The sequence below is a fragment of the Spinacia oleracea genome, chromosome 1 (assembly GCF_020520425.1).
Source record: "Spinacia oleracea cultivar Varoflay chromosome 1, BTI_SOV_V1, whole genome shotgun sequence".
In the NCBI taxonomy this organism is placed as follows: domain Eukaryota; kingdom Viridiplantae; phylum Streptophyta; class Magnoliopsida; order Caryophyllales; family Amaranthaceae; genus Spinacia; species Spinacia oleracea.
Genome location: NC_079487.1, coordinates 105,644,380 through 105,668,348, shown reverse-complemented (window position 1 = coordinate 105,668,348; position 23,969 = coordinate 105,644,380). Strand labels below are relative to the sequence as shown.

General features: G+C 35.1%; 2 protein-coding genes across 4 annotated transcripts; one reads left to right on the top strand and one right to left on the bottom strand.

Moving 5' to 3' along the window:
* The first annotated feature begins 1,764 nt into the window (after positions 1–1,764).
* On the top strand, positions 1,765–7,559 carry LOC110803491 (NADP-dependent glyceraldehyde-3-phosphate dehydrogenase). The gene is made up of 9 exons (XM_022009012.2): positions 1,765–2,079; positions 2,296–2,489; positions 3,311–3,439; positions 5,161–5,280; positions 5,369–5,505; positions 5,641–5,796; positions 6,156–6,534; positions 6,754–6,870; positions 7,157–7,559. The coding sequence occupies exons 1-9, from the start codon at positions 1,935–1,937 to the stop codon at positions 7,268–7,270; spliced, it is 1,491 nt and encodes a 496-aa protein (XP_021864704.2). The 5' UTR covers positions 1,765–1,934; the 3' UTR covers positions 7,271–7,559.
* Positions 7,560–7,897: 338 nt separating this feature from the next.
* Positions 7,898–22,659, bottom strand: LOC110803490 (uncharacterized). Of its 3 annotated transcripts, none has more exons than XM_022009011.2 (18): positions 21,998–22,659; positions 20,563–20,811; positions 20,198–20,388; positions 19,896–20,067; positions 18,322–18,459; positions 18,087–18,237; positions 17,403–17,527; positions 16,417–16,593; positions 16,009–16,119; positions 15,794–15,913; positions 15,554–15,710; positions 14,384–14,547; positions 14,160–14,246; positions 12,424–12,749; positions 10,141–10,222; positions 9,813–9,952; positions 9,069–9,174; positions 7,898–8,540 (listed from the first exon to the last, which is right to left on the bottom strand). In XM_022009011.2, the coding sequence occupies exons 1-18, from the start codon at positions 22,295–22,297 to the stop codon at positions 8,208–8,210; spliced, it is 3,129 nt and encodes a 1,042-aa protein (XP_021864703.1). In that variant the 5' UTR covers positions 22,298–22,659; the 3' UTR covers positions 7,898–8,207. The 3 variants fall into 3 exon arrangements, with proteins under 3 accessions (XP_021864703.1, XP_021864701.1, XP_056694501.1); XM_022009009.2 differs by having other exon boundaries at positions 9,069–9,342; positions 21,998–22,657; XM_056838523.1 differs by having other exon boundaries at positions 9,069–9,342; positions 20,563–20,841; positions 21,998–22,129.
* Positions 22,660–23,969: the final 1,310 nt, after the last annotated feature.

Below are 23,969 nucleotides of genomic sequence, written 5' to 3'. Positions count from 1 at the left end.
ACGTGCCAAACCCATCCACCATGCCAACCAAAACCATAAAAATGAAATTAAGTCTTTTGGGTCCATTTTCGTTTAATGGACCCCAAGTACCCAACATTTTTTATCCACACATTATAATTTATAAGGCATGAAAGTGACGACCCGATTGAGCAATTAGCGGACCCTCCCAACTACCGGCTATAAGCTAAGCTCATGCTCCACGAGTATCCGTCCCATATTTTGGTACTAACATAATGTTGCTTGTATTTCTTGATTTGTGGTTGGTTTTCACATACTTCCTCCGTTCTGCAATAGATGCATCGTTTCTCTTTTGAACATTATTCATTAACTAACTTTGACAATTATTCTTTCACATTATGTAAAAACAAACATAGTCAAGTGAAATCTTGTTAAATTCGTATCAATATGAGGATTCCAAATATCAATTTTTTTTTTATATAATTTTTACTAACAAACAATTGGAGATATTTAATGTTTAAAGAAACATCTTGGGATACGTGAAAAAAGAAATGATACATCTATTGCGAAACGGATGAAGTATTTACTCAAACCAAACAACGGGACTTATGTCCCTAGAATTGGAGATTGAAAGTCTTGAACCCACTTGTAAGCACCTCTATTAAACAAATAGAAGATCATGTGCTCCCCCACCCACATTAAATAAGTATTAATTACTCAATGTTAAATTTAAAAGACTAATTAGCGGTTTGGAGCTAGATGTTTTAAATTTTTAGAAAGGGAGCTTATATCAACTCGATTTTATGAATTAGTTTTTGCTATATTGTGAGTTGTTAAGAAAATATGTTCAAATCTTAGGCTAACTCATTTATAATGATAGGAAATTCAATATCCAACGGTCCAACCCTACAATTCAAATTGAATTGAATACCAACAACAATTCAAATTTGATGAGACTGAATGCCGGTATGTATTGGTACGTCAGTACGTGGTAGTACTCATAATAGTTGGCAAAGGTAATTTTTTACATGTCCCCTTCATAAAACAAATTATACTTCGTAAAATGGAAGTCTTGCTTTTATTTTGCGAACAATAGCATACTATTATCTGTATATGTACAATCAAAGTCCTTAATTGCATAATATTTCATATCCTATTACATATCCCATCATGTAACTCGTTTTATATAAATGTCCCACATCATTCACATTCACATAATTAACTAGACCGAGTACTCATTTAAGTCAGTTATGTTCCCAACTTATAAAGAAGTTAATTTAAGCACGAGATGAATTATAAAATGAAACATATGATCGTGTCAATGCTTAAGTGCCACCCACATTTAAGTAACTAATATCAATCGTCTGTTGTTTCAGTGGTGATTGAGGCAGAGCTTGGTAGAGATGACCGCGTGTTCGATCCCCCGCAACAACAATTGGAAAGGGATTGGAACCTATCCACCCATAACTCGCCCCGAATCCGAATTAATCCTAAAGAGGTGAACCGGGTGATAACAAAAAAAATAACACATTTAAATAACTAATCACGCGTGTATTGTGGGTAATAGGTTCTCTTATGAGAAATGATGTTGCTAATGTTCATTAAAATGACTTTTAGAAATATGTAGCAATATAAAAATAGTGGTATTAGTAAATTAAAATGTTTTATTTAAAGGAAAGCTACCAGCCACAAAGAAAATGACTCGATCTCAGGTGTTAGGTACCATTTTGGAGACATACAATATGGTAACACTTGGCAAGTTTAGAACCACCTACCACTTCACTGTGGCCCCACAAAAACCAAAGACGTGATCTTTTTAAAAGCTCTCCCCCTTACACCTTGTATAAGCCTCGGCCACCCATCAGCCCACAGCACTATTTTCTTCCAATTAGCACCCAACCTCATCTACTTAATCATCCCCTAATTTTATTTAGATAGTGTAAAACAAAAAGTAAAGATTAAGAGTTTAATTAGACATGGCAGGAAATGGAGTATTTGCTGATATAATTGAAAGTGAAGTGTTTAAGTATTATGCTGATGGTGAATGGAAGACTTCATCATCTGGTAAATCTGTTTCCATCATTAATCCTACCTCTAGGAAGACCCAATATAAAGTTCAAGGTAACCTCTTTTTTTAATATATATTCTTCTAATGTTCTTTTTGTGTGTAACTAACTAATGTCGTAGTTAGCTGTCAAACAGTCTTGTACAAGAATTTGCGTTTCTTATTATCAGACAGTCTTGTACAAGAATTTGCGCGCGTTTCCTATTTTGGGCTTTAGGGTATGACTCATGTTCATACAACAAGTTAATCTGAATTTTGGTTGTGTTACATAGCATGCACACAAGAGGAGGTAAATAAGGTGATGGAAGCATCTAAAGTAGCACAGAAGTCATGGGCAAAGACACCACTATGGAAGAGAGCAGAGTTACTGCATAAAGCAGCTGCCATTTTGAAAGAACATAAACACCCAATTGCTGAATGTTTGGTTAAAGAGATTGCCAAGCCTGCTAAGGATGCTGTCACTGAAGTAATCATTTCCCCCCTCATTTTTGTTACTAAACTTTGTTTGATTAAGGACGAAAACACTAACTTATGCATAGTACTAAACATTAATTATACCGATCAATAAGTGATTTTTACGCACATTTAGGATATGCATTAAGCCATTAGATACTTATTCATGGTTAAGGACTGCATATATCATTACCTTTGTATTTATTTGCTAGGAAGTAGTTGATTTCATGGACTTCAAAACATGATTTTTTTATTTCATTTGTCAGTTTTAGATGAATCCTTAATTTATTTTAATGTTCTTGAAAGGGTTTATTCTATGGCATAATATATTGCAAGTCTTTGTCTTATTTTCTGTGGTAATCCTGTTTTTTATTTTAGAAGTTGGAAATTGGAATGTAGAGATTTTCAAACAAAGGGTTCAAATTATGGGTACTCCTAGTCTCATTAGTCCTTAAATTTAGTATAATCAGTCTAGGATAAAACTCTCTAACCGCAAAAGCATAATTATCAAAATATTTCGTTGACTAGTCTAGACTTCCTAGTCTTCTAGGAAATGTGATATCTTCAGATGACCTTAGTGAGCAAGTCTTAGATGAGACCGTTTCACAACAATCTATAACGAGTATATATGCGATATGATATTTGGTAAAAGAAACCTTCCACAATATGTTATTGTGACATTTGAGACCGTCTTCTAATCAACTTGTGTACAAGTTTTCTTTAACTCTGCATGATCAATATTTCTTTAATTTGGTATGAAATTCCGGTTTCAGCATAGTTTTGATTTCGGGTTTTTAATACTCTAGTATTTTATTTGTTTGGCCAATAATGTAGGTTGTTAGGTCTGGAGATTTGGTGTCTTATTGTGCCGAGGAAGGGGTGAGAATTCTTGGTGAAGGAAAATTCCTGGTTTCTGACAGTTTCCCTGGAAATGACAGGACCAAGTATTGTTTAACATCCAAGGTAAACAAATTCCTAAATCTCACATTTTTTTTATCTTTTTAATCTGTTTATGTGTAATGTGTCTTAGTCCTTATACCAAGATGCAGTTCTTAGCATGTCTGGACAAAAATATGTGTCGCACTTCTTATGAAAGTGTTTCATACGCTGAATTGGGATAATGTGATTTTTTCGGACTAACGGGTTAACTATGGTCACTTCACTTTAAAAGGTCTCAACTTTTGATAATTCTAGAGCGGTCTCAAAGTTGAGGTGTGTTTTCCCAGAATGGTCATTTAGCTTAATTAAACTATTAATTAAATTGATTTAAGCATATCATACTATTTCATTAGCTTCATTTCATTAAAAAAACATGATTATTGCATGAGAGATATGAATATTAATTAAGTTATATAGCATTTAATCTTAACTGAGGGACCATTTTTAGGAAGGACTCTCTATAGTTGGGATCACTCTAAGATAATCAAAAGTTGATATCTTTTAAACTAAACCGGCTATAGTTGGGACCGATAATATCAATTTTTCCTTATTTATATTCGTTCATCAATAAGTTTTGCATTAAACACAAAAATTATGAATGGAGATTGATTATGTTTAACGAAAATGATAAAGGTCACAACATGCGACCTTTAAGCCGTGTCACAATGATGACATGTCATGCTTACGTGTCATGATTTAAATTGGAAACTAAAATATTTAACTTATATAACCTATTATACATGTTTCAGAAAAAAGTAGGAAAATCTTAATATTCTAATTTGTTTCCTTCTTTATCTCGAATACCTTATTTAAATATTTTCATAGTAAAAATATTGTATTGATAGTAAAAATAATCTGATGACACAAAACACACGTGGCGCCTATGTGTACCAATTAAATTTCGACACGTAAGATTGCGATAACTAAATGTTGTCGCAACTTGCGACCTTTATCATCACCCTATGTTTAAAACTCAAGAAAATCTAGATTGGCTTTTGTGGGGTTCGTTTGATAAGGAACACAAAACTACAGATAGAAATTATCAATTTGGATGTGTTTTCCTCAAGTTGTTTGTCTACTAGTTATGTGTAAGTTAACATGATTGGCTTCCTAAACATATGGAAATGGAATGGATAGATCCAATAATCCAAGACACACATCTACTATTCGTGGATTCATGTTAGGTGAAAGACTTTAGTAGCCACTGGCTAATGGTCCCCTTAAAGATGTGGATAGCTAGCTATTACCTGCATACATGGTGAACCACCCATTGAGAAGGACTGTTGATAATATCGAACCAACCTCTCCAAAATTTTGTGAAGCCTTTTATTCTGAGACCCACCATTCACCTACATTATGATAAGATTACTGAACTAAGATTGCCGCTATAATTCAGCAGAGTAACATCACAAGTGTGGCCGGTGCTTTGGTGTTCTTGATGGATTGAATATCCGAGATTCAATATGTTTATAACAGATTAGGATACACTGAATTGAAGAAGCGAGCTTATTTTCATAACAGAAGTTAACTGATTAATAACGTTTAACTGCTGTCTTTCTCGATTAATTACTACAGTTGATCAGTGAGTTTATACAACAGAAATTAAGTGATTCTCAATTACTATAAGCTGCCAGAATGATATCAATCAGCACAAATAATGATCAGTGAGTTTGTATAACAGAAATTAACTGATTCTCAATTACTATAAGCTGCCATAATGATATCAATCAGCACAAATAATGCAGATTCCGCTGGGGATTGTTTTAGCGATTCCTCCATTCAACTATCCCGTCAACCTTGCTGTCTCAAAAATTGCGCCTGCACTTATAGCTGGAAACTCCCTTGTACTAAAGCCTCCAACACAGGTACTGATCTTATATTGAACTTTTCATCGTTTTGTTTAATTTGCAAAGACAATTTTAGTGATTAGAGGGTTACCTGTATATATGGTAGGGTGCTGTATCTGCACTCCACATGATCCATTGCTTCCACTTGGCTGGCTTTCCCAAGGGACTTATTAGTTGCATCACCGGAAAAGGCTCTGAAATTGGCGATTTCCTAACACTGCATCCAGCAGTTAACTGCATAAGGTGATGGTGATGGTGATGTTGATGGCATATATATAATCTCGATTAAGTTTGTAACTTTACATCACCTGGGCAAATGTACTGTTCTGGAAGAGGATAATACTGCATATCTGAATATTTTTTTTGTTTTGACATCAGCTTTACTGGAGGAGACACTGGAATTGCAATTTCTAAGAAGGCCGGAATGATCCCTCTTCAGATGGAACTTGGTGGAAAAGATGCTTGCATTGTTCTTGAAGATGCCGATTTGGATCTTGTTGCTGCTAATATTGTTAAAGGAGGCTTCTCTTACAGGTAACATCTTCTCCAAGCTTCTTGTTTATCGTACTGTTTCTTACCTTGTTTTCAATTATTTTGCCAGAGAAAAGTGTGTGTTGAATTACGGAATATCAAACAATCTTTAATAATTCTTCTCTTCCATTAATATCACATCCATCAAACAATCTTTAAAAACGGAAAATAAATTAAGTTTTCTTTCTCTTCCCTTCTTTTCTCTTCCATTCCCCGCCCTTCCTTTACTAATGTTGTATGGCCAAACAAAGCCTTAAGGAAACTGAGGAAGTAGTGTAACTTTTGGCTGATAATAATTTATTTTCTTCTTAAGCTAATTGCCTTAACGTACATATTCTTAATCCTATATTTCTACACTTCAGTGGCCAAAGATGCACAGCGGTTAAAGTGGTGCTAGTAATGGAATCGGTGGCTGATACCGTTGTCGAGAAAGTGAACGCTAAAGTGGCCAAACTCACAGTTGGACCTCCTGAAGAAAACTGTGATATTACTCCGGTAGTCACAGAGTCATCTGCAAACTTTATTGAAGGATTAGTCAAGGATGCTAAGGAGAAGGGAGCAACTTTCTGCCAAGAGTATAAAAGGGAAGGCAATCTAATTTGGCCTTTGCTGTTGGATAACGTTCGACCTGACATGAGGATTGCATGGGAGGAGCCTTTTGGCCCTGTCTTGCCTGTTATTAGGATTAACTCTGTCGAAGAAGGGATTCACCATTGTAACGCTAGTAATTTCGGTCTCCAGGTATCATTCATCTTTACCAAGAGTAATTTTACCAAAATCAGCAGATACAGTTAAAAATTATTCGATACTAATATTTTTACGACTATGAAACTCAATATTCCTGATTCAACACCATATTTTCGTGTCTGGCCACACTGGCAGTTCAGAATAGGAGTATTCTACTAGGTTATTTGAAAAATGCTTCTCTTTTCTGTTTTGACATTATTTTATGTCATGTAGGGATGTGTTTTCACCAAAGACATAAACAAGGCAATGTTGATCAGTGATGCAATGGAGTCAGGAACAGTCCAGATCAATTCAGCGCCTGCTCGTGGACCAGATCACTTCCCTTTCCAGGTGAGCTTAACATACTGATTTTCCAAAGCTAAATACTTAATCAGTTTGTTGACTATATAAAGTAGTCCCATTTTTGGATAATAATTGAATGGGAAAATCGACATGAATGGAGCTTTACCCATCTTCTTAAACTTACCTCATCTTAAAGCTATCAAATAGATCATTCCAGAACAACTTTACAGTAGAACATGAGAATACTCATATCAATATTTCCATGAACAATCTATCAGTCTATAATCTATTGCATGAGCCATGAGGCCTAATTCATGATTCTTCTGTAATGCAGGGAATAAAGGACAGTGGAATTGGTTCCCAGGGGATAACTAACAGTATTACTATGATGACGAAAATTAAGAGCACAGTAATCAATTTGCCTACTCCAACCTACACAATGGGCTGATTCACCGAACTGCGTTATGTAACGAATAAAGCATTCCCTGGAGTTCTTATCCTCGATTGTGCAACCATTAGTAGTGATTTATCTTTGAAGTTCAAAAGTTAAGTGGTGTGATATTCTGTTCTTGGAAGCATACTATTTAGCTACTCACTGTAGTAAAAACAGAACTATCATTATTTGGCCTTTTAATTGTCTCTTGTCTTGATTCTGACTATGAATTTTGTCAATCAAACAGAGACGGTGTTCAGTTTACCAGTAAGACGAGTATATTACTCATTCTTCTACGTTACAATCACTTGGAATTTGCAATGATTTACTTCTTGTTTTTAATTATGATGTGGGGATTGATTAAAATGGGAATGCTAGTGTATATTCACTGCTAGAAGTTTTCTAGATTTGATTTATGTTAAAAGAAGAAAAGTACTGATAATCCTTGCATATCCACAGCGTATTTTCCAAAAGTTTACAGGTCTACTGTGTAATTGGAAGACTAGTCAAGGATAATTATAAGACCATACTCCCTCCGTTCGTAGATTAGCTTCAGAGTCTCGATATTCTCAGAAAGAACAAAAAGTTTCACAACCATATCAAGCAATTTCAGCTCAGATTGATTGTAAATTTTGTCCAGAATTGTAACGACGCTGAAGTTTAAAATCCATATAAGAATTTGTAGTTACAGCTACAGGAGGAAACAGAAAGGCAAAAACTATGTAATCTCCCTAAAGGGATACTGACTAGTGACTTCACATAAAACCTTTGTCCTATATCAGGCTTCAATCTACATTTTTGTTGAGTAAAAATCATGTTGCGTGACTATGGTTATAGAATTGCGGTAATAGAGGCTAGGTTTACAATACCTCCAAAAAGCAATCAACGAATGATTGGTACAACATACAGAACCTACCTACAAAAAGAACACTTACAGTAAGAGGGGCACGTACTATTGTCGATGAGAGTGCTTCCGGCTACTAAAAATTGCCTCTCCCTTTTCTCTGTTTCTCCTTCGGATCATTCTGAATACAAATGAAAATGCTCCAATAGTAGCCATGGCATAGAACACCCTATAAGGAGCCAATGCCAGGCCTGACAAGAATGAAAAGTATCCAGCAAGCAAGTAGGCAATGCTCAATTTTACTTCTAGCCCACGTACACCAGGGATGGGATACACGAAGAAATTAAGTTCTGGATTTGAGTCACAGACACCATGAAGGATGACACCAATGCAAAGAACTGAATCTAGAAACCATGGAAAGCTCTGACCTAGTCTTAATCTCTGCAAACAAAAGCAATGCCCAAAGTTGACACATGAGAGGGAATCACTAGGGAATATAAATGAAAGAAATTTATTTCAGAAAAACAAAGACTTTTAGAGAAGATATCACTGGGGGACTGGGAAGTGAAGCGTATTACTTAAAGCTAATCTGAAGTTTAAGCTTCTTCAGAATTTCGTTAACTTGTGAGTTGCTTAACTTATTTCATCTCAACTGAACTTAATTTATCTAAACTAATCTAACAAAGGTTTAACGCGAGAATACAGCCAAAGCCCAAGTAGATCAGGAAGGTAAGATTAATACGCTAAACCTATTCCAGTTCAAAGAACGTTATGCAAGATTGGACAGTCTTCACACAATTTATAACAGTTGATTGTGTTCATACTCCATCATAACATAGTGCTAGTAGCTAATAATATCAGGGGATTCAAGTGGGTGAAAAAAGTAATTAGTAACTACAACCAATGAAAAAGCCATATAAAAAAAGAAAAGAAGACATCAAAAGAAGAACGAGATATTAGCATTTATACCTGCAACCAAGCCACGAGGGAGGGAGCAAACATCAGCATTGCAAGCAAATGCAAAATCAGCATCCCATGTCTGTGGTGAAAGATCTCTAACTGTATGTCATCGTAGCTGTAAGGGGATCCACCAGTAATGTTATGATTCTCTTCTAAAGGCAAATAACGTTTCGATCGACGGCTGTGCTGATAAGCATACTGAACCGGTCGATCATAGTCTTTATCTTTAGAACTAATTGATTCTTTCTTGTATGTTCCTCTGCGATAGGAAGCTGTCAGATAGCTGTCACAAAAGGACTTTTCTTAGGATCTCCTCCATGACACCCCAAAAAAGGGAGAGGGGGAGCCGGAAAGAAGCATGTGCTATGCCAGGAAGGTTAGCACATAGGTAATTACCGCCAAGTAACCAATTCCCATTATTATATTTCAAAATACTTTTCGCAGAGAAATGATTTTAAGGTCTACATTCAAACATGCTGTTGCAATTTAATGTCTCGCGGTCTCTCTCACCTACTTGGTATCTCCAAGCATATCGACCATTAACAAAAAGAAAAGTTGTATTAATTCAAAACCCCAGAGAGTTGAGAGTTGAGACATTCTATGACTAGATTTCATTTCAGAAATTTATGGGTTTTTGTTAGCCAAAGGATGTCAAGAACCTAATAAATACAATTAGACACTGGCTTCTAATAGTTGTAACAGACAGGGAGATCTTTCACAAAAATTACTTAATATTCAACTTGCAAAGATTACCTGCACAATGCATTATGGCAGGATAAAGCATGTGATATCAGCAGTACTGATAAGCCCAATGCTGGATGAACAAAGCACACCAAAATGATAGCTACCAAGGCTGTCATGAGTACTGGATTAGATCTAACAACTCTCACCACCTGTTTCCAAACAAATCAGAGAAGGCATACATTTCCTGTTAATTGACGAGAAGAAAAACAAAAGGCAAGATGGTTGTTAATTTGTTATGCACGTAGTAATATTTAAGGTTAAATGACTACAGAACAGCTACTATTAGTGTGTCAGTCTGTGAGATCAAGAGCAACTTGTATGTGTTGGAGAGGACTACCTTAATTGAAAAGATCCTGGAGCCAAGGTTGATAAACTGTTGGAGACAGACCAAACAAAAGTTCCCTTCCCACACTTGCCACCTACCACCCCAAAATAACATATAATAAGGAGCAAATGGAATAAAAATAAATAAATAATGATAAATAATAATGATAAATAATAATAATAATAATAATAATAATAATAATAATAATAATAATAATAATAATATTATTATTATAATAAAAGAATACAGAGAGAAGAGACAATGCATCAGTAAGCAGTGCATCTTCATTCACATAAATATTATGACATACGCATAACCTATCTTCATTTCGATTATTTTTAAAAAATACGATCAATCTTATACTTCTTCTGTTCATAAATACTCGCTACGTTTGATATTTTTACACAATTCACATATTCAACTTTGACTGTTGTTGGTGATTTATATGTCAAATAAAACATAGTAACGTGGGATCTTGTTAGATTCGTTTCAATACGTATTTTCAAAATATCAACTTTTTATAATTTTTGCTTGAATAGAATTTAAGATATTGACGATCTAAATTGTGCATTGGCATGCGTGAAAAGTGACAAACGTTGCGAGTATTTATGAACGGAGGAAGTATAAGAATAAAAAAGTACTGGAATCTAGTATAAGTATTCAAGAAGTAATACTGTAATACAATGGAAATAAATGGACAAGAACAAAAGGAGGCATGTATAGGAGTGTCTGACTCAGGAGAAGTGAACAACTGAAAGATCATCACTTGAAGCTAAGGCTCGCAGTAAGCCAGTAAGTATTGTAAGACCAGTAAGTTCCTTGAGAGGTTTTCTGGCAATGTCTATTTAGGTTCAGCTAGGCTAGTACCCTGGTATAAGTGCAATCCAGTCAGGCTTGTGCTGGGTCTGTGCTAGCCCAACAGTTGTCAAATCAGCTAGAATTCATTCTTTGGAAATTTATGTCATTCTTCAGCTAACAAAAACCAAAAATATATATTCAAAGATAAAACAGATAAGTCTAATCACCCTACTTGCAATAGACGAAACAAAAATGGCACTACTTCAGTTTGGTCGGGACATTTAATTTCTATAAACATACAACTGGGTAAATGGAAGGAAAATAGTGATGGAAAATTTTGTTAATGTTAATTGAACAAGCTACAGGAGAATATTGATCAATTATTAAGAACAACGCCAAATTTTGGCATTCTTCTTGTATTATTCTCCAAGCATCAGTTATCTTAGAATAATTCCGACTTTACAATTATAGTGTCATTGAAGTTATAAAAGTTTAAAATTCACTACTCCAGAGTCCAGAGTCCAGATACTAATGCACTAGCAATATTTCATTTTATACTCCTTCGTTCTCTAATAGTTGCCACACTTCCCTAAAACGGAAATTTCCTTATAGTTGCAACTTCACTAGTTTTGGTAACTTTTCAGTATTAATTTCAATTTTGCCCTTATTCCTCCTTTACTTTTACTTAATCTACTACCCAGAGTGGGGATCGAAAGGTCCAAAACCCACTATTTCCCCCTTCTAACTTTATTAGGGTGATACAGAAGGAAAACAGTGACACAAGATGCAGAAAATTGTAAGATTTTCTTCATTCTTTCTAACTTTATTAGGGTGATACATATTCGAGTTTATCCAGTAATGTAAATTTTACAGAGCCCTATATTTTTGGACACCTAATATGTAATCTCTTTATATATGATCAGGACTGTTTTCAAGGTTTCACAATCTTTGACTTTTATGAAGGACATTTGACATTCAGTATTTGTGTAACTAAAGTACATTTTAGAAAATTATGGCACACTATAACTTGAAAAGAAAGTGAATGACTCAGGGAAGTTATATTGTTTATCAAGCCCTATAGACTATTATTCAATAACCACATACTCTCTCTAGATAATTTATTCTTTCATTTAAAAGATAACTACAAATCACAAACCTTCCACAAAACATAATAGTTTGACTTTGCAGGCGCAAATTTGAAATTCTATAAATTCTTCTTCCTTGTGCATGAACTTGCACAGAACAAGCACACAGAAAGTGCAAAACGGCATACGGACAATATTGACAACAGTTCAAATCAAGCACAACTATATTCATTGCATGTTTGGAGAACGCAAGGCAGATCTAGTGAAGCAGAAAAAATAGGAATAACAAGCAGTACTATATTAAATAATTGGAGAGAAGAAACCCTCCAAAGCGAGGCCAGAGCAGAATAAAGTTGTGCTAAATGAATGAGTTGTCTTCAAAAAAAGAAGTGAACGAGGGAGGATAACTGACCTTTTTCTGAAGAAAACATGAGCAACAGCACAGACATGAAAAACGAACTGTGAGATTACTATCACAATAATTATGAGGCCATTTGCAACCATGTAACAGGCAAGTGATACAACAAGGAAGCTTGAGACTGATGGAACTGGATGAAATTGAAGGACCGAGAGGACCAACGGGATCAACAGAGGAACTGCAGTCACTAGGAGAAATGGGGAAAGCTTCATATTACACTCAACTGCTGTTAGCATTGACGGTATAGGCAAGTCATGCTCCCAAGCACGTGCTTGCCTCATGAGAGCAAAGAAGACTACGGCAATGGCAAGACCAACTATCTGCAACAGAAACCACATAGCCGTATAAATTGGCGATCAACACCGAAATACTGAATGGGCATATTTGTTTAAATGGATTTAAATATCAGGTGGCTTTGATACAATATAAAAAGCAAAGCTCAGCAAATTTTAAAACGTAGCTCACATTGCCAATATGTACAAATTTGATCATTCAATTTTTTTAAACTAGAGCAGTAATATAACCAGGCATTCAGCAAATAGATGGCAATTGGAGGATCTAAATGTAGTGCACACAACGACACAAGGTAGTGTATGAAGTCAACAGGGAATAGGTGATAAAAACAAATAATTATTAGTACTCTTACTCTAAATTCAAAAACCAAACTGCTGAAAGTGTACAGTGAACCACTGCCAGCTTAATTCACAATTATGTTTAGTAAGCAGTAAAAACCACAAAGAAGCCTCAAAATGTAATGAAACCATGACTGATTGCATAAGGAACCTTATGATTCAATTCAGGTTTACAGGCATAACTATAAATGTTGTTTCTTAAGAATATGATGTGGTCCCATCTTTTTTCTTACTACACTTCTCTCACAGTTTCTTCCTCTTACTACTTTTTCACTATCCAGTCTAAAATTTTACATTCATATTTAACTACTTGTTCCACCCCACTAAAAATCGTAAAGTGCATGCCAAAGGCTATGTAGAAGAAGATTTTGGAACGGAGGGAGTATTTGCCACAAATGAGAACTATCACAATTAACTACTGCATATTTAAATAATGTAATAGCTCTTTCCATTTCACTACCATAATTATTCTCATACCTCTAAAGGGCACCCACCTAGGGCAGGGGTTGGTGGGTCAGAAACTCAGAATGGACGCAGCCGTACGACAGCAGGAAGATTTTTTGCCTTCACATAGTTTAATTTTACTTTCTAAATTGTTAGTTCCAAATTAATAGGAATAAACTGATTTAAATCCAAACCAAATTTCATAATTACTATCTCATTATTTGATTATAAAAGTAATATATTCTATAGAATTAAAAAAATAAAAACTTTCTACTTGGTTATCAGAAAATATAATCTACGTTGATGGTCTTTCAGGAATCAAGAAAACTGAATCGTTCACGCTGTTTGAGGGATGGGGTGGTATTTGTGGTACTTCCAAACTATCACTGACTAGTTAGTAAATGCTATTGGTAAAATGTGATACTGATCAAAGACTGAATGTTTCGGTTGATTAGGATGCAATGTTAACACGAAGTACTTACATTATCATCTAAAAAAGGCTGTAACATTGGATACAGAGCATTGTGAAATTCTACAATTTCCCTCAATCAATTGCTTTAAAATGCTTGCATAAAATTGTAGAGCCTTTCCCTTTCATAACAAAATTTGCAGCAAACAACATTGATACTTAGACTATGGAGGACAAGTCGTCACCTTAGAACAGTATAGAAGCAGGAATCTACTTGCAGCCGCAGTGATGGAAACGGAGAATTTAGCGTTGTATGCACAATGAGGATCGATCTGTAGACATCATAAATGGAATAAATGAGTATTTACGTACTGAATAAATTCTTAGAGTATATACAATCATTAAGTAATGATGAGTGGTGAATGGTGATAAGCTGATAACAAGCTTAGCAGTTAAAGAAATGCTGTACCAATAACAGGACAGTGGTTTTTTCTGATCCCTGGGCTGAATTCCAGAGTGCTGGTGCAGAGTCTACGACGACTGTCTCGGAATTCAAATTTGGGTGTATATGAAGGCCAGATGTCCTGTCCCAAGCGAAGGCCACAGCTGGAAAACATCGCATCTTGCAGAGTCCTAATATGATATGACAGTTAGCAACAAGCACAAATTAAAATAGAGAAACTATATGAAAGAGAGAAAAATTCAATGCAAGAAAGCCGAATGAAAAGATACTCAAATCTTTCACTTTTGTAGAATACGGTTCTTGCAATCCCAGCAACATCTATTACAATATTACCCTTAACATATAATCCCTCTGTCCATAAATAATGAGTACTAACTACTAAATTAATTATTTGACAACAAAATCCAGACATAGGTAGTATAATACTAGAAATTTTGTAATGGTCGGTAAAAGGACTTGGGTATGTAAGGAGGAACTAGGAATACTCGGCAGCCTTTACAAGCCAAAAAGTAACACATTTTTTTAACTATAACTGCAACCCTTCAAGAACTGATAACAATGATGCTGAACTGAGGGTCTATTCTGTTATATCTTGAGGAAGCTGAATCTTACAACAGTATAGTATGTCTATATCCTAGCTAATTTGAAACAAAGACAATAAAGCACACCACATTTACTTATGTAACATCTTCAGGAAATATATCAACTATTAGAATGTTCAACATTCCATAGCAGGGAAAAGAGTCTTTTTGACATAGATGACGAAGGCAGATTCTGCAAAAAGTTAGAAAAAGTTCAGCAGACTTATAAAAGTCAACTCATTGTTTCGTCCAATTTATGATGCATCTTTTCCAGTTTTGAAAACAGATTACAGTAATCATTGGGACGACTGGAAGGAGTTCATGAAACTCAAGCCAAGAGAAAGTAGGAAATAAGAATCCTCCAGATTACTATTCTACAGAATCATGTCATCATGGAGTCCAAAACTAGGGGAAAGGAAAGAAAAACCGGATACTATGATGGAACTCTTTCGGCTAGTTGCCAATAACAGATACTAGGAAAGGAGGGAATTTACACTGCATTAGGATTACAAATTCAGATTTGACAGCTAACAAAATCTAAAAATATGAAATGAAGATCTACCAAACACAAGCGACTTAGAAAGTGAGTTCTTACGGTTGTTTTCAGCATCGTCATCCTCTTGAGCTGAAAGCCCTGAATTTTTTATTCCACAACCACTCGTTTTTAGAGACATTGTGACAGGTAGTAGGCCTAAACTAATGGAAAATGAAAGATTAAGAGCTATAGGATGATCCTCCTTGAACAACATCTCCTGCACAATCAGTTCTTTGGCATAGTAAGAATTAATATCAATGTAATTTTTTTTTTTAAGAATACAAATGAAAGAACACTTACATTCTGCGAAATAGCAGACAGAAGTAACGAGAATGGAGAAATGTCCTTGACTCCCTCCTGCAAATTGAAAAATTGTCCAACAGCCATTGAAGCTGCGGGTGGAGGTCTACCGGATACCGTCTACACACAGACGCCAAACAAATCAATCTCAAAATTAACATAATTAGGTAATACAGAAGTACAGAGTATATGGCTAGGGTGTCCTAAGACAATACCGGCCGAGGAGCAACTGAAATAGTTATGAATCTGAATCCCTGCATAGCTTCAGGGCTTAACCAAAATACAGCAGATGGAGGAGGCTGTTCTGTCTGACTCCCTGGTTCTATCTGATAATAATGACCATAGAAAGATAAAAATAAAGATACAAGAATGTGTTTAACTTACCATTATCAACAAGGAACTTGCAAATCCAATATATGCAAAAAAAAAAAAAAAAAAGTTGACAGGTTACAGATACAAAGCATGAATTGAGGATGATTTACTTCCACATACATTAATTGAAAAACCACAATAATTGCGCAAAGTAAGAAACCTCGGCATAAAAATATAATTTTGAGGGTCATTTAACCAATTACAAGTTACAACTCCTTTAGGGGTAACACTAGGAAGTATCAGATTGGTACCTGCCTTGGTGCTGGTCCTGATGGAATCTGTGCCGTTGTTGATGTCACCTCCACTACTCTTTGGCTCAGAGGCAAGTCGGTTGAAGAGTTTCCCTTTTCAGGCCAGAGATGAACTCTAATCCCATGACATGGAGAAAGATTTGTAACCAGAACAAAATGGCTTTTCCCATTTGAACCCTAAAGACAATGATACATTGTTATTAGAGATACAGAGCGTTCAAGAAAAACAAACAATCATCTGCAAGCAGCCGAAGTCGAACAACATAAACCATTGACATTTTCCCGCTGCTATGGATTTTCAAATCAACATACCAATAAATTTCTGACTACTAAGATTGAATTTATAGCCATGGGCATAATATTTTTAGTCAACAACCTAAAAGGACTAGATGAAATTTTTTAATAGCAATTCTTGCAACACTTTCAGACAAACAAATACCCCTCTTAAACGGCACTAGAAATTAAAGTATTAATGGATGTGTAAAGAAGTACTCCCTTCATCCCAATATAATCGTCACAATTTCCTTTTTCGTTCGTCGCAATGTAATTGTCATACTTCCATTTATGGCATGGACCCACTAATATTTTATTACCTCTCTTTTCCCATTACCAAAAGTTATGGCCCCACATCCTCTCACATTCAATTAAAAGAATTCTTCCACTATCTACCACATACCTACTTTTCTATTAAACTATAATAGATAAGCTTACAATAACTTATCGCATAAAACTCCCTGAAACTACTATTACGACAACTGAATTGGGACAAAGGAGTACTACGTAGTTTGTGAGAGAAGAAACAGAGGGCAAAGTAAAGAATCACTGATTCTTTGCAATGTTTGAGTTGGAGGAGGATACAACCATATCCCTTTTTCCTATTAGATTTCCTTTTTTGACACGTTCAATTTTGCAGAAAGCACAGCAGGTAAAGGAAAGTAACAGGAAATATTGATTGCACTGATTGTTCAACGAATGCCCAGACTAACCAGCTTCTGAATGTCCAACCACCGTCTCTTGCCATCCATTGCTAAGACAGTGACTGTTGACGTCTGAATATAAAGATCCTTCTCAAGACTGTCCATATCCCATTGAATGTTTTTTGGACAAGAACCTGCAATATGGATTTTCGTCAAAAGTTAGCTCCTTGCAAAGATACCAGTTACATAATATTGAAGCATAAGCAATGTATTCCAAGTAACTTTTCTTGAGTGCATATTAAGATTCTTACAATAGTCAGAGTCTCAGAGGGATAAGCCCTTCTGGATACTTGACAATTAAATGCTCATGTATTTTTTTCCCAAACCGTCATTGAAAATGAATAAGAATTCTAATAACATGATTCAAATGAAGTTACCACCATACTATTTTAAAAACAGTGATAACTTTTTCTAACTACTAACAACATAAGTTCTATATGAGGCTATGAGCCCAATGCATATTATAATCCTAAAATTAGGAAAATATTTAGCCTTTTGTGCATACAACAGCATATCCTGCTCCTTATTTCCCTACATCTTTACACGGAGTCATGGCTCAATACAAGCCTGTCATTAAAAGATTCTACCCAAATATGCAACTGTCTTTGTGTCATAAAACAATGCAAATCAATTTATTTGCAGAAACTTTGGTTTAAAAATCAGCATTTGCAGTTAGGAGCGTGATGATAATACCATGTGAATAGCTTTCATCGCCACCAGTTGTTAAAACTCTTTGTCGAAGGCCACTATAAAGCATCTTCGTAAATACTGCCAGTCGTTTTTGTCTATCAGTGAATGGATTTCTCGTGTCTGGATCCACCAAACTAAGAAGTGTGTGTGACACCTACATTGAACGTACAAAAAATCATTACTCTGAACAGAAGAATTATGCTATATACTCTCATGGAAAGAGACAATAGATCCTTACTTGGACAACAAGCTGATTACACCATAAAATGGCCTGGTGTTCCATTGACAACCACACATTCCTCATTTCGGTGCTACTGATCATGAAGCCATGAGTGGGAGGAACAATGCCATCAAGAGTTTCTAATTTCGACCGCACCTTTAGATAGGGTAAAAGGAGTTAGAATGCACATCACCTAGGCAGCATGCAATTACACAAATAGCTAAAACACTTAGTGAAACCAGAGATGCCGCAAACAAAAAGGATGAATGCATACTCAGGATCCTATGAAAGGAGCACCTTAATGACATAGTCAAATCAGCAACAATCTAGTTAGAGTCCCACCTTCAAAGTACTTAGATTACTAAGAGAGTAATCTTCAATGGAAAGCTAATTTCTAAATTAGCTTGCCATGCCACATAAGATTACAAGCTATTCTTATTGCTACTAATTTGTACCCCAATGGTTAGCTACTAGCTTGTTATTTAATTGTGTCCCACTTGTCAATCGACCATCAATTACTTTTTGTCAAGCAAATTAGCTTGGGCAAGCTAATTTGCTTGGCCAAGCTAATTTGTCATTTCCACTCCAATGGTTAAGCTAGTAGCTTGAGACTTTTAAAAGTTGCAAGCAAGTCCCTAGCTACGACCATTGGAGTTTCTTTAAGAAAACTGTTGTTCCGGATACTAGAAAATCTTAGTTATCTTAGCGCTTCTATAAGTCAGTTCAAATATTCATAAAACTAGGACAATTTTTTGTTTCATCCAAAAGATTTAGCAGGTGACAATATACGAAGTGAAAGGCTTAAAAGGGATTAGTGACACAAGTACAAAATGCTGGACCATGCAATATTCTAGTAATTGCCACACAGCATAATAAAACTTAACCAAATATGATAATATCACAAGTCAGCTTGGTGCAATAAAGTATTCAGCTAATCAAATGTTTGATAAGTTGGCTATCAGTTATTGTTTAATCAACAGACTCAGCCAATACAATATGTTAACCTGCCAAGATCTCAGTCTAGTTACTTTCAAAATTACAAACATACTACCTTAAAGAGTAATAACTTGTTTGCAAGATGCAGAACTCAATATAATTACCCCCTCCCTCTTACAGTAATTTACCTCTTTACCATGTTGATAACATTTCAAATTATTTGTCCTAGATTATCCATTATCTTTCCAAGCATTTATTGCAGTGATCCTCTAAAAGCTATCCATACTGGTTCTTTATCACCTTTACTTTATTATGAAAAGATCAAGTACAATAAACTTATTAAACGAAGGATATTATATACTGTAGTACTCCTTTCTTTGGTGGGGGGGGGGGGGGGGGGTTAATCAAGTACTGAGAGCCATTGCAGTGGTGTAAATGTGTAATTGTTTATCAAAAAAATAGAAAATCATTATAGCAAGAAAAAATATATCATTGTAGGTAATACAAAAACCATCTGCAATTGCCACAAAGCAAGTTGGAAAATAACTTGAACAACAGAAGGATGACAGTGAACAAATAACCAAGTGAGCAATGCAATTGAGATAATCCGACAACAGTAGCACAAATCAAACTGAATAAGTAAGACATAAAGGAACCTGATAATCATTAATTCCGCCAGAAATTGAGATCACAACAACATGAGAGAGCATAGGTTGTGATGCATAACTCTGAGCATGAGGGCCTTGTATTTGGTATCCTTCTTTCCATTTCTGATTTATGGAGGTGTAGTAGTAGCCCAAAGACGGCTGCAATGCCACAGGAGGTGACCTGTATCAAGTAAAGCTCATATGGTAAATTACTGAGTGGCTATAGTGTATGCAGTTCAGTGAAGCAGCCCCCTAACTCCCCACTTCACCCCCATGACAAATAGAAAAGAAAAAAGAAAATAAGAACTCACTGGTGTGGAGTTGAAAGTGTAAGAATCGTTTCAACGGATGATTTCCGTAAGTTAGGGTTAACAGTTGCAGCTCTAGCAACAAATCCTCCCATGGAGTGACCAACTAATACAACACTTTTTGGCAAATTAACAGAGACAGCAGCACCTTCTTTTGTTCTGGCATCAGAAGACTCTTTATACTGATCCAGTATCTGCTACCATATCCAAAATTAGCAAGAAAAAGCAAGCAAAATATTCTTTCTGGTAAAATAAATAATAGCAGCTAAGAAACACAAAAGATAAAAACAAGCGGATAAAACAATATAGGCGATTTGAGAAAAGCAAAAAACAGGTAGCCAGCTTTAAGTTGGCAGATGGTACCATACCCGATGAATGGCATATACAACAAATTCTGTGTGCTCTTCAAGGATCTGACCATCCATGGCAGAATGTTCACCTTCCAAATCCACAGCAAACCAATCCAGCGTAGAAGCATATTTATTGGGCAGAGAAAACTTAGTTGTGTCAATGTCCAGCCCTCCCTCCTCTGGACTCAGGGAAGCTTCCTGATAATAGGTACGTTCAGGTGGCCCTGAGGTATATGCCCAATGAGACTCTTTTGCGATCGAACGCACCTATGAGGAGCAAAGCAACAAACAAAACCTCTGAAAAAGGAATGATAAGAAAGTTTCTCATTCTCTTTTCTGCAACAACTCAATCTAAAACAGAAGCAAGAGCAACACACTACAAGTACTAAGAACAGAAATATGGTAGCTTAAGTGCATAATTGGTATGAAACCATATATATGCCCAATGAGACTCTTTTGCGACCGGGCGCACCTATGAGGAGCAAAGCGACAAAAAAAATCTTCTGAAAAAGGAATATGAGAAAGTTTCTCATTCTCTTTTTTGCAACAACTTGGTCAAAAACAGAAGCAAGAGCAGCAAAATACAAGTACTAAGAACAGCAATATGGTAGCTTAAGTGCATAATTGGCATGAAACCATAAATAGTTAGAAGTTCATAACCTTGCATAACATATAGGGGACCTCTGTGGAAATTTGTTCGCCCCAATTTATAACTGTCTTCTTCTTCCTAACTCTAAACTTGCAAATGTGTATGCAGAAGACCATTGACTATTATTGCAAATTTGCAATCATACTTCAATCCAAGAGTTACCCATCCTCCAAACCATTAAACCGGTCTATTGACTCTACGTCTCTACGAGTCATGATGCTTATGTCCTATTCTTGATGCACATATTTTCTAAGATGTACAATTTTTCTCATGAACACATATGCCTAACCTAGCTCTTACAAAACCAGAGCCAGACTACATCTGTCTGTATACCATATCATCATGTATCATGTAAGCTTAAAATTAGTTTAAAGACATTTGGCAAATTTCCGACTAGAGCTAGGGCCATATTTTATCACCAACTTTATCATCAAATGCCTTCGAATCCAAATAAACCAGGCTGTAATTCTAGATTCAAATCTGAGTTTACATTAGTGTAATTCGGATATCTTTTGCCAATTTCAAATCCTAATCCCTAACTTTCTACTTCTATTCCATTTTTGGAGAATCAAAATCAAACAAATTAATCTAAAATAATTTACTAGCCAAAAATAGTAACAAAATCTTACGGAAAATACAAAAATAGCAACAAAATCTACTACTCAATACTCATACGTAGTATAACGCTAGTATAACTAAACGAATTTGTTACTATCTAATGCATTCAATCAAAACTGTAAAACCTAACTTAAGCAAATTTAGAAATATGAATAAATTTCAAATTAATCAGAAACCTTGGAATACCTGCTTGTAGCTACCGCCATTGCCAGGAACAAACAAAATAGGAACACCATTAAGCTGCTTAAGATGCTGATCAAAATCAATCTTCTTCCATCCTTCATGATACAAATACAATCCATACTTATTCGACGACAAATTCTTGGGCGCCGATATCGGAATGTAGGTCGGATACATGTATGTCATAGTACAACCATTTTGAATTGGCTTTAATAATCCGTATAATCCAATTATACTAATTAATGTTGTTAGCGCGAATAATCCACCAATTCTTAACTTCGATTTCGCACCTTTCATCGCAATCATTCTCTTCTTATTCGAATAGCTGAAAATTTCAATGCATTTTGCAGCTGAAATTGAGAGATCCAAGAGTTGAATTTGCTTGATTTGACTTCAATTTTTTGACGATCGACTGCGTTGAATTTGACTTGTAGATCACTGATTTTTAGCTTGTTTTGAGCAAGTGGAAATAGTTATTGAGGTTTTTTGGAAGAGAGTTTAATGGAAGATGAGAGAGGAGAGAGAAAAAAAGAGCTGGACGATGGTTATGGCTGCTGCCCTGCTGCAATTTCGTTGGAGTTTAACATGTTTGTATGAGGTGGCGAACTGAATAAAGAAGAAAGGGTGATTTTTTTTGAAAAAAAGAAGGGTGAAAATGTGAAATAGAAGAGTAGAAAGTCGATTGGATTTGGGTAGATTCTACGTACTGTAGTGTTTTTTTTTTGTTTTTTTTTTTCGATTTTCAGATTTCACCTACCATAAGAGCATGGCTAATGGTGAGTCACTATCATACATGCTCGCAATCATACATGATCTTTGAGGATGTTTATCAAACATCTTGGTTGGCCTTCAACCTAATAAAATAAAATATTTTTTCATTTCTATCTCTCTAACACCAAATTCAACACCAACAACATTTAACAACATTTATCAAAAATATCATCTCTCCTACGTCATCTATACGACTATACCCACCTACATTTATATCTCATGATGTTATGGATGAGTAAATAATCAAATTATTAGTAGCATAATTAATCGTTAGTAATTAAGTTAGAGCATATTAATTGTTTATTAATTAAGTTTATAATCAGCTAATAAATATTTAATAAAAAATACTTCAAAATTAAACTAAGTAAAACTTCCCTTGTTAAGTATATAATTTATATCAATAATAAACTTAACTTGTTACCTAAAACTCGATCATTACAACCTTTAAATAAGTGATATTGCATACTACTAACATATAACTAATCGATCACTATAACTAATCAATCACTAGTTTGTCTACATTTTTGCCATACATTTTCAATAAGGTTTTTCTTGAGAGATTTGTGATCTAAAGTTAAACAAGAGAGGAGAAAATTATGATTATTTTTTTGTGATCTAAAGTGGATCTATATTGGTGTCTATTTATAAAACGTAAAAAAATAAAGACACTTATAATTTATTTTTATTTTTTGAGTTGTAATATTTATTTTATGGCCATTGTAAATTTGCAATGGGTATGTACTTTTAACACAACAAATCTATGTCACAAATCACGTTGCAATTAAAAAAAAAAAAATAACTTTGGTCCCCTTGTGGCACATGTCAATATTTCCAAGCAAGATTTTAGTTTTCCATTTGGTGTTCATGAACACCAATATCTATATTTCTCACTCATCTCTCTACCTCTTTTATGATTTTTTTATTTCCTTCTCTCTCCTAAACACCGGCCAAACCAATTAAGGTGTTTGATAACTATGATTTTATCTCTCTTCGATCCATATATTCGTCCACGTCACTTCCCACTATCTATTATGAGTCACCTCCTTAATTTTTCTACAATGGTGAGGTTGTCCACCACTCTCTCTCCTAATTTTATCAATACCCCACCATTTATTCTCTCTCTTATGTATCTATATCTATCTATACTAATATATTAAAAGGCGTTTATAAGAACGTATATGTTCCACGTAGATCCCTTCTTATCACG

Excerpts from the sequence above, each read along its gene's own strand:
- LOC110803490 (XM_022009009.2), bottom strand. The coding sequence starts at position 22,297 with ATGATTGCGATGAAAGGTGCGAAATCGAAGTTAAGAATTGGTGGATTA. Across the intron at positions 20,812-21,997 it reads ATGGCGGTAGCTACAAGCAG|GTGCGTTCGATCGCAAAAGA; the intron begins GTATTCCAAGGT and ends TGCTCCTCATAG. Across the intron at positions 17,528-18,086 it reads CGATGAAAGCTATTCACATG|GTTCTTGTCCAAAAAACATT; the intron begins GTATTATCATCA and ends TCCATATTGCAG.
- LOC110803491 (XM_022009012.2), top strand. The coding sequence starts at position 1,935 with ATGGCAGGAAATGGAGTATTTGCTGATATAATTGAAAGTGAAGTGTTT. Across the intron at positions 5,281-5,368 it reads TACTAAAGCCTCCAACACAG|GGTGCTGTATCTGCACTCCA; the intron begins GTACTGATCTTA and ends TATATATGGTAG. Across the intron at positions 6,871-7,156 it reads CAGATCACTTCCCTTTCCAG|GGAATAAAGGACAGTGGAAT; the intron begins GTGAGCTTAACA and ends TCTGTAATGCAG.